Source organism: Triturus cristatus, chromosome 12, assembly GCF_964204655.1.
Source record: "Triturus cristatus chromosome 12, aTriCri1.1, whole genome shotgun sequence".
NCBI classification, from domain to species: Eukaryota; Metazoa; Chordata; class Amphibia; order Caudata; family Salamandridae; genus Triturus; species Triturus cristatus.
In genome coordinates, this window is record NC_140595.1 from 303,458,112 (window position 1) to 303,470,908 (window position 12,797).

Genomic DNA, 12,797 nt, shown 5'->3' on the forward strand with positions numbered 1-12,797 from the left:
TTTTTTTCAATAGTGCTACTCCTCCCAATATAGGGTGTGTGGGCGCTTAACAACAGACAATCCCTCCCCTACAAGTGTGTGAATCAGTGTATGGGAGATGAAAGCTGCAGTGTGTGTGTGCGAGTTTCATATCTTCATACTGGTAGGCACTGAGGGCCATATTTACCATTTCATCACGCAGCGCAACAAGCTACCTTCGGTGCTGCATAAAAGAGCAGGAATGCACTGAATTTAACATTATGGGGCGCATTCCTGTCCTTTCTCGGTGCTGGCACACTTTTGGCTGCCTAGCGCCAATGTAGGCACCCTTGCATCAAGGGTGCCGGTGTTGTAAGCAGGATTGTTTTTGTACAGGAAAGGACCCTACCCCAGGAAGGAACGCCTCCCTGGGGTATGCTAATGCAAGGCAGCAATTTGCACTTTCTCTAGATTTATCAAGCTATGCAGGGCCACACAAGGTGGCCTTCCGTGGATCGATAAATTTCACTTAAGTTTTGCATCGCCCTTGCGCTACCTTGCATGGCACAAGGCCGACACAAAATGTTGATAAATCTGTCCCTGAATGTTAGAGTGCCTAACATAGAGTAACAGAGTCAGAATTTAAAATGTAACGCAGTGGTTAGGGTTGCCTGCTCTTGTAAATATATATATATATATATATATATATATATATATATATTTTACTACACAACAGCACCCTTTTTAGCAACTTCAGAATAAAAAAAGATTGAGGAATAAAAAAAAGGCTTCTAAAGCAATGCCTTGACTTTTGTGTTAGCTGTTTGACGTGGGTCACTGTGTTACATTGGAGGGATCGTAATTTATGCAAATAATACAAAGATCTCTAGGACAAAATCATTTATCCACATGTCTCTCTACATGAAATACAAATCTGTGATTTGCATGTTAAATGTTGTGCTTTGCAGCAAGTGTATTTACCCTATTTGTTTGTTATGAGTCAAATTCAATTTGAAACTTTATTTGAATGCAAATTTTATTCATAAAAGTACAGTACAGTGCAATATAATACATATAATATAAATAATTTAAGACACCGTGCATGAGTAAAAACAAAGAAAACCCCTGACAAAAAGTGCAAAAGGTGTAGTACACGTTTAATCATTGCAGCAAGTCTATATAGTGTTCATGGTGTCGCAGGCTCTCACTGCTGCTTTCGGAAATGCGCCCAAGTGGATAATCTCCTCCTCACCCGTCAATTGAAAAAGTATGTCCAGGGCAGCTTTCAGGTTGTTAATGCAACGTTTTCTTAGAAAGGGGATCAAACAGTACTTTTAAGTACATGACATAAAATCCACAAAAGAACGTAAAATGCAACATTCTTTGCCCAGAATACCCCTCACAGGGGCATAGCATAGAATTCAGGTTAATATTTAAACCCAGTGGGAAACATAAAAGGTATTTCATTGTGACGGAACCAAAGACTCAGTTCCCATTGCCCCCCATTGCCCCCTGATCTGATCAAATGCCTAGCAGTATTATCTATTGGAGCAAACACCACATATGTGGCCACACTCGCCTTACAGCTCTCCAAAAGCATTCTTTTAGAAGCGGCTTCCCCAAATCATTTTTTTTTTTAGAAGGGGCTTCCAAAAAGCACTATTTTAGAAGCGACCAGGTCATATGGGGCCTGCCGGAGCGGTTTGTAGAGGGGTCAGTAAAACCCAGCTGTAAATTAACCGAACGAAGGCTAAGTTCAACACTGGCAAGCCAGGGAATGTCTGATATGTGAAAGCTTCCACTAGACACAACTCAGACCTCTTCAGCAAGTATATCAATCCCCACAGTCAACTTGACATTTTAATTATCGCCTGAACTTTCAGGGGACGCAAAGAACTCTGCAACATGTGGCTTCAACCTTTAATATGATATTTTAAAGTGAAGTGTCCCTGAGCTTGGGGCCCAGCCACATAGCACTTATTTTGTTTTCTAACCTAGACAGTCACAGACCCCCAGGGGTCCGCAGACCACAGGTTAAGATTCACTGCTCTAGGGTGTTGTCACTACATGCCGGTACTACTGAGACACAAATTATACTTCTAACCATCTTTCAACTTGCAAAATGCTCCTCGACCCCATCCTGGTCACTGGGCTATTATGAAAAGCGCTACCATATTCACAAGAACCAACATACCAAAGTTGCGTTCACTTTTCTTTTATGTTCGAGTGGGCTTGGGCGTAGACTTTTGCAGAAATTCAAAAATGGCGAAATTCACTCTTATCTGCAAAATTGGTCTATCTTGCAGTGGCCTAGGACCCCTGTACCCCCCCTGTGCCCCCTTGTTCTCCCCCACACTGTCCCCTGCCCCCCCCCCCCCCAGTCCGGGTTGAGCGGTAGCTGATCCCAAGATAAAATAAAGATATGCTTTCTGTGACTAGTGACTGGTCTAGGGCTGCTTGTGTTTCAGACTGGAGGGGTGCCTTGCCAGGCATTTGAAGCTGGGCTAGTCCTATTGAAGCAGGACCAAATCAGATTTGAACATGGCTGCATAGAGGGTCAAAACAACCAATGACTAGAATGCAGCTTGGGTAATTACCAGTGGCTGGGATTATGTCAAGCAGTCCACCCATTACTTTTTTGTATAATAACTATAAGACTGCTTATTTCTTAGTTGAGGGCAAGGTTGGTGTCAAGGGCGAACCCAAATATCTCGGGGTTGTGTTAAAGTTGGGATTCTCACAGTATAGCGCATAGAAGAAGGCCTTCGGGTGTTAGGTTCTAGAGAGCATCTTAAATTGCACTTTAGCAATGCTGGAACTGTTCATTCTATTTTTGTTATTTATAATGTCTTGTTGTTGTTTTCATAATAGTCTGTGTAGTTGTTTTAGATGTACTGGGAAACCGAACACTTTTAGCTTTAAAGTGTTGATTATTCTTAGTCCAGTGTGTGTGATACTGTGAATAACAAAGTAACATTTATTGCTATTTTCACGGTCCCCCTGTTCTCTTTATGGGATTGTTAGTAAACCAAAAGCAATACTACTATATTAATTACACATTGAAGTGTCTTGTGGGGCCACAATAACTTGTCTTTCACATTCATCGCTGGTGCACTAAACCAAGCCCACCTGTGACACCCGTGGGTGGAAAAGAACACCTTGTAGAGTTAAGCTAAAGTCGTAACTTACGCAACACACCTAATCAAACATCCTCCCCCAACACCAACATTGAAGAACAAAGTGAACATTCAAGATTTTACATTCAAACCCCAAAGCAACTGGCTCTTACTAGAATATGACTTCCAGGGTCTTTAACGCTATTTCTGATAAACATCTTCCTCGCTGGCTACATATTTGAGGGGAAAAAAAACATTATCTCCAGGCAACTGTGGCAGAATGTATTACGTTTTCTAAACGCAAGGCCTAAAAAATCAAACTGAAGTCCTTTCAACACCTGGACGAATCCCATTCAAATAATTGTGGCAAACTTGAAGGCTGCGGGATAGACAGCCGTTGTCAGTGCTCCTCCGAGGTTACCAGAAGAAGACCAATCTGAGATTGGGGTTTCCTGTACCCTCTGTGATGTTACCAAGACAAATTAAATTCGGTACAAATGATTCTGGGACCAGTTCTCTAATGTGGTCAAATAGTTAAATGCAAAACATTAATACACAATGGACCCAATCCAATCACAAAATATTAATCAAACATCAAAACTACTACGAATTTTATAACAAGCTTTATTTGCTCAGTGCTGTGGATTCAAAATAATCAATATTTTAAATTGGCTGTGCTAGCCTTACTTATACAGAAAATATGTACATAATAAAAGAACAAGATATGAATTCCACATCAATAAAGCTCCATCATGATGCTCTTCTTTAATTTCACATATACAACCCTGACGTTGTAGGCCCCTACTCGGCTGGCTTAACTGATGATGATTTATGCAGCCAGGTACCATTACTATTAAACCCAGCCAAACCACAATCAAATGCTCACCTTCTGGCTGGGAAAGTAGGATGGACTCTATTCCGTTTAATATCAGCAAAAGTGGGCACAGTGAAAACTAAAATAAATGAGTCTCTGCTGGTAACTAACAAATATGGGCTATAGAGTAACAACTGGATCAATGTACTGCAAAGTTAAAATCTGTTATTTACAAACTACACTTTCAATATATGAGCTTCTCAAAGTACATGTCAGATTTCGTCTGACTGATCATTATGTCCTTTTTACCAGAGGTAAAAAGATTAGATAAACTGGATGGTGTAAAATGTTTTCTACCGTTTTGAAAAAAATGCAATACAAATTTGTTAATTTAACCCAAAAGTAAGAGTGTGTGCCATGTTCAGTATATTCTCTACTTAAATGGTCTTCTACTCGACATCCACACACCATATAGTATGAAACGCCTATGCTCGATCACCTCCAGCAGGCCTAATCTTAGAGGAGAGAGCTTATCATAACAAGCCAATATCTTGATTGAAAAGAAGTAACAAAGATGTAAGGACTAGCTCAATGTGCATCTAGTAGCTTGGGCTTGAGGCTGAGCAAAAAAACTGGAAAAAACTAAGAGCAGCAATGACTACATGAAACAACCTTAGAAGCAAACATCTAATTAACACAAACAATGATATAGTGTGAACCCAACTAGTTTGCCACGCAAACTGCACAGTGCATGCATAAGTCACATGAATTACTGTATCTCCAAGAAAAATTAAGCATAAAATTGTTACCAAGGCTTAAAACAGAAGAACATGTTTATTCAAAATTTCTAAAGGGAACAGAGTTGATCAGCGGTTTCTCTAAACATATAGGAATTCTATCACAATGGCATCTGCTCAATCAGGAAAACTTGATTAAGAGATGACACTTGTGGTGGACAATATTTTATGACACTATATTCTAATAAACATTAAATGCAAGTTTCAATTTCCATGGGAAAAACAGGTTATGCTAAACCAACAAGCTGCAAGAACAAGTCATTCCATATCCAAAGCAGAATATCGATTAGCTGTTTTACGATTTGAACACTGCAGGAACCTTTCATAGAAGTACTCCATAGGAGGAAAGAATTAAATAACCTTATTCCACCTTCCGGACCTCACAATAAAGTTTTTTTTCCTCTTCCAGATCCTTTGGAAGTGATGAACAATTCAAAAATTGGCCAACACTACTCTGTCCTGAAAAACAATGGCTTTAAACAAAGAAAAAAACCTTATAAGACCAAAAGCTGCTGGAAAAGAATAAAAATATCCGAGGGGGCGGCAAATAGAAATAGGGAACGTAGTGCCAAAGACGTTGTTCCTAGGAGACATATGGGAAACTACATGTCAGAATTGCAGAATGGTTTAAGAGTTCCTCTGCTTTCTGTAGCCTGAGGCACAGCTACTGTTAGACATTTTGTGAACTACTTGGAAGTCTTGACTAGCATTAAATGCTAAGTAAATTAAATGAATTTACTAGAATTGTCTACAGTGTTGTAATGTAGAGTGTGGTTTGAAAAGTAAAATCACTCAACTTATTTTGAAGGTCTCCAGCCTTGTCTCTCAATTCTCCCCTGCTGCTACTTTCCAACCTACACTTAAATTATTTTATGGAAAAAAAATGTTTTTTTAGACACACAATGTTGCCTTTACAACCAGAAATTAGGTGTTCTATTTTATGGGTTAGATTCTTTTCGAGGTCCAAATGGTTTTAAAGAGCCTGTCTCAATTTAATCATCATCTGTCAGCATGCTCTCTTATTGAAACTGACACATTTCTAGGTTAGCAGATTCCCCCATTGGCCACCCTTGCACAGATGATAACCAATCAGAAAAAGACATGGAGATGCTATCTGACAAAACAATGCAGCATTTTTTCCTCCAGCTAGAACCGGGCCTCTCGATAGCCATGATTTACTTGTTGGTTGAAGCCTTCCTCAAGGGAGAGGACGTTTTAGCCAGACTCCAGAAGACGCAGGCGACGGTTGATTGTGGTAATGCTATTATGTTTCCAAACACAATTTCTGCACATTTGAAAAGAAAGCATGGGACTCTGGGATCGAGAACTAGCAGTTTTTTATGCAATAAATGTCTAACGAGTTGTACATTTTTTAGGAACCTAAAGCTTTTAATTTCTGCAGACTCGGGTGTGGCGTACAAATGCACACTGAGACTGAAAATAGTTCTGCAAAAGTATCTTCTATATGGACCCATATTAAAAGCACATTGGCCCTGTTTGCAGAACGACTTGATGTTACTAAGCTTGGAAATGACTTGAAGGCTAGAAACCGAAGGCAGGCCTTGCAATGGAAGTGTCCCATGCAAACAATGAGACCAAGTTAAACGACAGCTTTCCAGGCAGAAATACATAATGAAATCTCGAATTATTAAAGTTCATCTGATTATAAGTAGTTCCTGTTGCTGTTTGACAAAAACAGATGTACAGTTATGATACGGATTTAGCAGTTACATCAGCCTTAATTTAGCTAACATTTCACAGTCTGTGCCAGATGGTATCAGATTGCTTGCTAAGGAAACTAAAATCTATTCAGGGGTAGCCTTCAGTAAAAAGAGGACGCAAGTACACTCGTGACATTGAGGTTTAGCACTCACCCTCCACTGTTGTAGCCTTGCAAACAGAATCTCAACATAACTGGCGATTCACGAAGGATCAATCGAATAAATGCAGGACTAAGAAGAATAAAGATATGTTCAACAATAAGTCACCAAATAATGTGTAATACTGGCACACCCAGCACGGATTTAACACTGCTGCTGAATTCGACTATCAACCAACAATCTAGAAAAAAAATGACGAAAAATTGTTTTGCAAATTAAACCCATGTAAAACAAAAACAGCACAATAGACTTGGTTTTTTCTGAACCTTAATACCAGTAAGAAGTCACTAAAACAGGCTTTCTTCAGTGCTTGGTGCAACTGTGTCGAAATAAATCCATCACCAATATAATCTGGGCACCCTGTAAAGGAAGTGGGCATCTAAAATAGAAAGCGAAGACCCCCAGTCGGATGAATCGGGACATAGCTGCGTCCAGCTGTGGCAGAATTAATCGGAATCCATGTCCGGCACACCGTCGTAGCCAAACTCTTTGAAGACTTCTTTGCGGTACTTGTCCCATGCGCTACCTCTTGAGACTGCGCTGTTCATATATCTGTAACCTAGAGTGAAAGGGGTATGCATTTTAGAGAAGCAGTTAAATTAGCACTGGCCTAGCTTTATGGAGCAGTAGAGTACTTTACAAATAACATTTAGTTTAGGCGAAACATCTCATACAAAGACAAACTAGGATGTTGGGGATGGAACCGGTAGTGGAAAATGAAAGGAACCCCTAACCGGGGCAGAATTAGGTGGCAACTGTGCAAATCATTTTTACTAATTTACATTGTACAGAGTCACAATTTGCGACAAAGAGAGAGAACATGATTTGTTCACAGTAAAGGAGAAGTCGCCAGGTTCCATAGAGGATCAACAAGTTATCCACCTCAACAGTTTTTCTACCAAATTGCATCTCCCTTGTAAATATTTATGTAGGTTTATCACAAACTGCCTCCCCCTACTTACCTCCCAGCAGGACCTGGGCACTTTGATATCTTTGAGACAGCTGCAATAACAAACACAGCAGCATATGAAGTTGAACTGTTTACGCCTGTCTACTGAAACTAAATAGATTGGAAGTGATTTCCAAATACCAAATTAGTGAGAATGCTCGATGTCGATCAAAGACATAGAAATTCGAGATATGCAGGTAGCCAACATAGAGAATACCTACTTATAAGCCAAATATTTCCAGAAATGGGCATCGCCATTTTATTGCTTCTGGGAAATTCTTACAAGCTTAGTAGGTGGATTGTCTCTTAAGTAAAGAGTGAATGCCATCAGTAGTAGAAAGAAATCTTGAAAGACGGTTTTAGTAAAGATGTTTATCGGGTGTAGATTGGTTTGGGAGAAAGTGTGGGCCAATGTAGGTGCTTCTGCAACAAGCTGAGATATGATATATAATTTTTTAACTCTTCACTTTTACTTCCTCAAAAACTTACTATTGTACCTCAAGATTATATGGTACCAAGCCCTCAAAGCGTTTTTTTTTTATTGGACTGACTTCTTTTTAGACCTGTAAAGACCGCTTTAGCTACTGGCCGGATTTTCTTGTTGTTGCATTTCTAAATATACATTGAGAGGGTTTCCGAACAGTAGTTCTCTCTCACTGTCAAGCTGTGCGCCGTTTAGTGCCACCGCCTAGGGAGTGCGTTTATTGTAGCATGAGGTGCAATGTTTTCAGTGGGAGCAGCAGCATTTGTGCAAGGACTATTATATGAACACTGAAGCCAGCCTAAAAAACCGCTTCATCCACCGAAATACACACATGAACCAAATGCCTCCTTTAAGTAAGATCCACACAAGCATGTAAATGCTCTACAATACTGTTCAGGTCAATTTTTTTAAGAAAATGTCTGTCTACAAAAACAACAAGACATCACAAATACAAAATAAATGATTGTATAAAAACCCTACCAATACGACAGCATGTTTGCATGCTTCTCCTTACCCCATTCCAAATAAACATTTACTTTTTTTCCTGGTACTGCTTTTAATGCTGCGGGTCTTCCAAGATTACTTCATCAGTTTGTAATGTACCAACAGCTAAGAACATCCCTTTATGCCCTCTTGTATTTTATGTCCAACTGATTGCTGGTAGCACTTTCATTACAGTACACTTCTGCTATTTCTGAGGATGGTAAATAGCACACCATTTATGGGACTCGATCAGTCACTCAAATACTTTTTCATTAAACTCCCCCAGAAAATGTGTATGCTTTCCAGCTATCTCCTGTGTGTGCTCCCCGTGACTGCCCACCCTTTTTTCGTATATGCCCACCCCTTTTTCTCTTTTGGGTACTTCTTACCGACCCCCTGTCCTCCCCTCACGGTCTGTTTTGTTCTCGCTCTCATGTCCTCCCCCCCCTCCCGTTGTTGCAACACTTTTGTGTGATTCTCTGTTGCCTGCGCTTCACCCCGACCATTCACTTAAGGCCGATTACGATTATGGCGGTCTGAGGTCCACCAGACTCACAGAGGTGCGGCGGTGGCAGTCTAGCCACCGCCGCACCGGCACACTGACCACCCTACTACAACTAGGGCTGTCGGACCACCATTGGTGATCAGGGAATCAACATTCCCTGGTGGAGGCGCGGCAGTGTAGAGGCAGCAGTATGCATGGCAGGACCGCAGCGGTACAGCCAAGCATATTATAAGTTTCCGGCACATTTTTCATAACGGTTCCTCCTCCATGAAAACCGCGGCAGGGACCTACAGGGACCCCTAGTGCCTCTGGGCCCTGGGGTGCTTGCAGGGAGGTACAACATGTGCACCCCTGTGTGCATGGACCATAGTTCCTGCACAGCATGGACTTTACAGTCCATACCGTGCAGGAACGTTTTTGGGCATTCCCATTGCAGTGACCATTTTCAGTACCACCGTCAAAAAAGCCCGCCAGACACGAGAAACACTTGTAAACTGGCAGGCGTGTGGCCCAACCATGGGTTTGGCGGTGTGGGAGCGGGCCGCCGGAATGGTGGTCTGCTCCAGCACCGCCAAACTCCTAATCATGCCCTCAGTGTTCTTCTATTTCCTGCACTGCAGTTCCTCAATCTATGCGCGTTTGTCTTCACTCCCCTGGGGGCTCCCTCCCTCGGTGCAAAGCTTCTCCCCTCCTCCACCCCACCTACTCTTGTGTTACTCTCAAACCTGTGGTCCCTTTTTTATTTAAATTTGCACTAGATAAAAAAAAAATCTTATATTTTGACTTGCTGATATATGTGGCGTCTACAATCTGGGATTTGTAAATACAACAACAAAGCAAATGGCACCGGCATGCGTGCCGATGCATACATGAGCACTCCGAGCCAGTGCAGCCTGTAGCAGGCCCATCATCACGCACTTTATTTTTTCACAATGTTCAACAGTGGCATGAAAAAGCACCACGAATGGCACTGGCAAAGTAAATCGGTTCCAAAGAAGCGACCTACTGGCTCTGCCAATGCTTTTTTTTTTCCTTTCTAGTCTTACTGGCTTTAGCATAACAGCAGCAGTGCAAGTGGGTCCACCTGGCAAAGAAATGTGCCAAAACCGACTCCTGCCTTGTTTTCCATGTTGCCACACATCAGGAGAGGTGTGTGTACAGCAGTGATAAGCAGCGTTTGTGCTGCATTACTGTTGAGGAAGTGACACAGATGGGTTCACAAACCGTTGCACATCCTCCTGTACTCATTCCCCTTGATCACGAAGCAGGTGGTAGGAAACACCCTTTGAAATGCTTTTATACTTTGAGATGCACCCGGAGACGGTTGGGCGGAAGTACGTCTGTTATTTTTTGAAGACGTTCCGAACAATTTCTTCTTTTAAGGGTATAGACCAGAGCTTTCCAAACTGTGTGTCCCGACACAGTACTGTGTCGCCTGCAAATGGTGGGCGTGTCGCGGGATGACACCGGTATTAACGGCCATTTAGCACATAACTGCAGGTAATTAAGAGGCATTCCTTTGAAAGAGTGTCAGCAAACACCACCGCAGCAGCGCAGACTTAGAGACACTCTGCTCTATGGGGGCAGGGCGATTCACAACAAAGCCTCATTAACAAGTAAATGGTCTTTGAACGACCTGCGAAGTGTGTGTGCCCAGGAAGCTGGGGTGAGGTGACAGAGGGTGACAGGGAGAGAGAGAGAGAGAGAGAGAGAGAGGGAGACCGAGAGAGGGAGACCGAGAGAGGGAGACCGAGAGAGGGAGACCGAGAGAGGGAGACAGAGAGAGGGAGACAGAGAGAGGGAGACAGAGAGAGGGAGACAGAGAGAGGGAGACAGAGAGAGGGAGACAGAGAGAGGGAGACAGAGAGAGGGAGACAGAGAGAGGGAGACAGAGAGAGGGAGACAGAGAGAGAGAGAGAGAGAGAGAGAGAGAGAGAGAGAGAGAGAGGGAGACAGAGGGAGGGAGGGAGGGAGGGAGACAGAGGGAGACAGGCAGTGGGAGACAGAGGGAGGAGGACGACAGAGGGAGGGAGAGAGGGAGACAGAGGCATGGAGACAGAGGGAGACAGAGAGGGAGACAGAGGGTGACAGACAGAGGGAGGAGGACGACAGAGGGAGGAGGACGACAGAGGGAGGGAGACAGACAGAGGGAGGGAGACAGACAGACAGAGACAGAGGGAGAGAGACAGATAGAGAGGGAAACCATGGGAGAGAGAGAGAGACAGAGGGAGGGAGAAAGAGGAAGGGAGTCCGGGGTAGACAGAGGGAAGGAGAGGGAGGGAGGGAGAGGGAGACAGATAGAGGGAGACAGAGGGAGAAGGAGACAGAGAGAGAGAGGGAGACAGAGAGAGAGAGGGAGACACAGAGAGAGGGAGACACAGAGAGAGGGAGACACAGAGAGAGGGAGACACAGAGAGAGGGAGACACAGAGAGAGGGAGACACAGAGAGAGGGAGACACAGAGAGAGGGAGACACAGAGAGAGGGAGACACAGAGAGAGGGAGAGAGGGAGACAGAGAGAGACAGCAGGAGACAGAGAAAGACAGAGAGAGAGGGAGACAGAGAGAGACAGCAGGAGACAGAGAAAGACAGAGAGAGAGGGAGACAGAGAGGGAGGGAGACAGAGGGAGGGAGACAGAGGGAGGGAGACAGAGGGAGGGAGACAGAGGGAGGGAGACAGAGGGAGGGAGACAGAGGGAGGGAGACAGAGGGAAGGCGACAGAGGGAATGAGACAGAGGGAGACAGTCAGAGGGAGACAGACAGGGGGAGGAAGGCGACAGAGAGATGGAGACAGAGGGAGGGAGACAGACAAGAGGGTGACAGACAGAGGGAGGAGGGCGAAAGAGGGAGAGAGGGATGAGACAGTGGGAGACAGAGAGGGAGACAGAGGGTGACAGACAGAGGGAGGAGGGTGACAGAGGGAGGGAGGGAGACGACAGAGAGAGACAGACAGAGAGAGAGAAACCGTGGGAGAGAGCGAGAGACAGAGGGAGGGAGACAGAGGAAGGGAGTCCGGGGTAGACAGAGGGAGGGAGACAGATAGAGGGAGATAGAGGGAGAAGGAGACAGAGAGAGAGGGAGACAGAGAGAGAGGGAGACAGACAGAGGGAGACAGAGGGAGGGAGACAGACAGAGGGAGGAAGACAGAGAGAGAGGGAAACCGTGGGAGACAGAGAGGGAGGGAGACAGAGGGAGACAGACAGGGAGACAGAGGGAGAGAGAGAGGGAGACAGAGAGAGGGAGACAGAGGGAGAGGGAGACAGAGGGAGAGACAGAGGGCGACATACAGAGGGAGGGAGACAGAGGGAGGGAGACAGAGGGAGGGAGACAGAGGGAGGGAGGGAGACAGACAGAGGGAGGAAGACAGAGAGAGAGGGAGACAGAGGGAGAGAGAGAGGGAGGGAGAGAGAGAGGGAGGGAGACAGAGACAGACAGAGACAGACAGAGACAGATAGAGGTAGGGACAGGGACAGACAGATGGAGAGAAAGAGAGAGAGACAGGGGGAGGGAGACAGGGACAGACAGACAGAGGCAGAGACAGGCAGAGACTGAGACAGACAGACAGAGACAGACAGGCAGAGAGACAGGGAGGGAGACGGAGACAGAGGGAGACCGAGGGAGAAAGAGAGAGGGAGACAGAGGGTGACAGAGGGAGGTAAAGGGAGACAGGGAGACAGAGAGAGAGAGGGGGGCAGAGGGAGGGAGGAAGAGGGAGATAGAGGGAGGGAGACAGAGAGAGAGGGAGACAGAGAAAGGGAGACAGAATCCCCCTTGGGTGGTTTGGGCTCGCTCGCTCGGCAGCAGGCGGACT

At 44.5% G+C, this 12,797-nt stretch overlaps 1 protein-coding gene across 1 annotated transcript in view; it reads right to left on the minus strand.

Moving 5' to 3' along the window:
• Positions 1 to 3,681: 3,681 nt before the first annotated feature.
• Positions 3,682 to 12,797, minus strand: part of SLC7A6OS (solute carrier family 7 member 6 opposite strand) — a 32,374-nt gene continuing 23,258 nt past the window's right edge. The window contains exon 5 of the mRNA XM_085639944.1: positions 3,682 to 7,124. Within this exon, the coding sequence (XP_085496070.1) occupies positions 7,012 to 7,124 (113 nt within the window). The 3' untranslated portion in view covers positions 3,682 to 7,011. The remainder of the gene's footprint in view (positions 7,125 to 12,797) is intronic.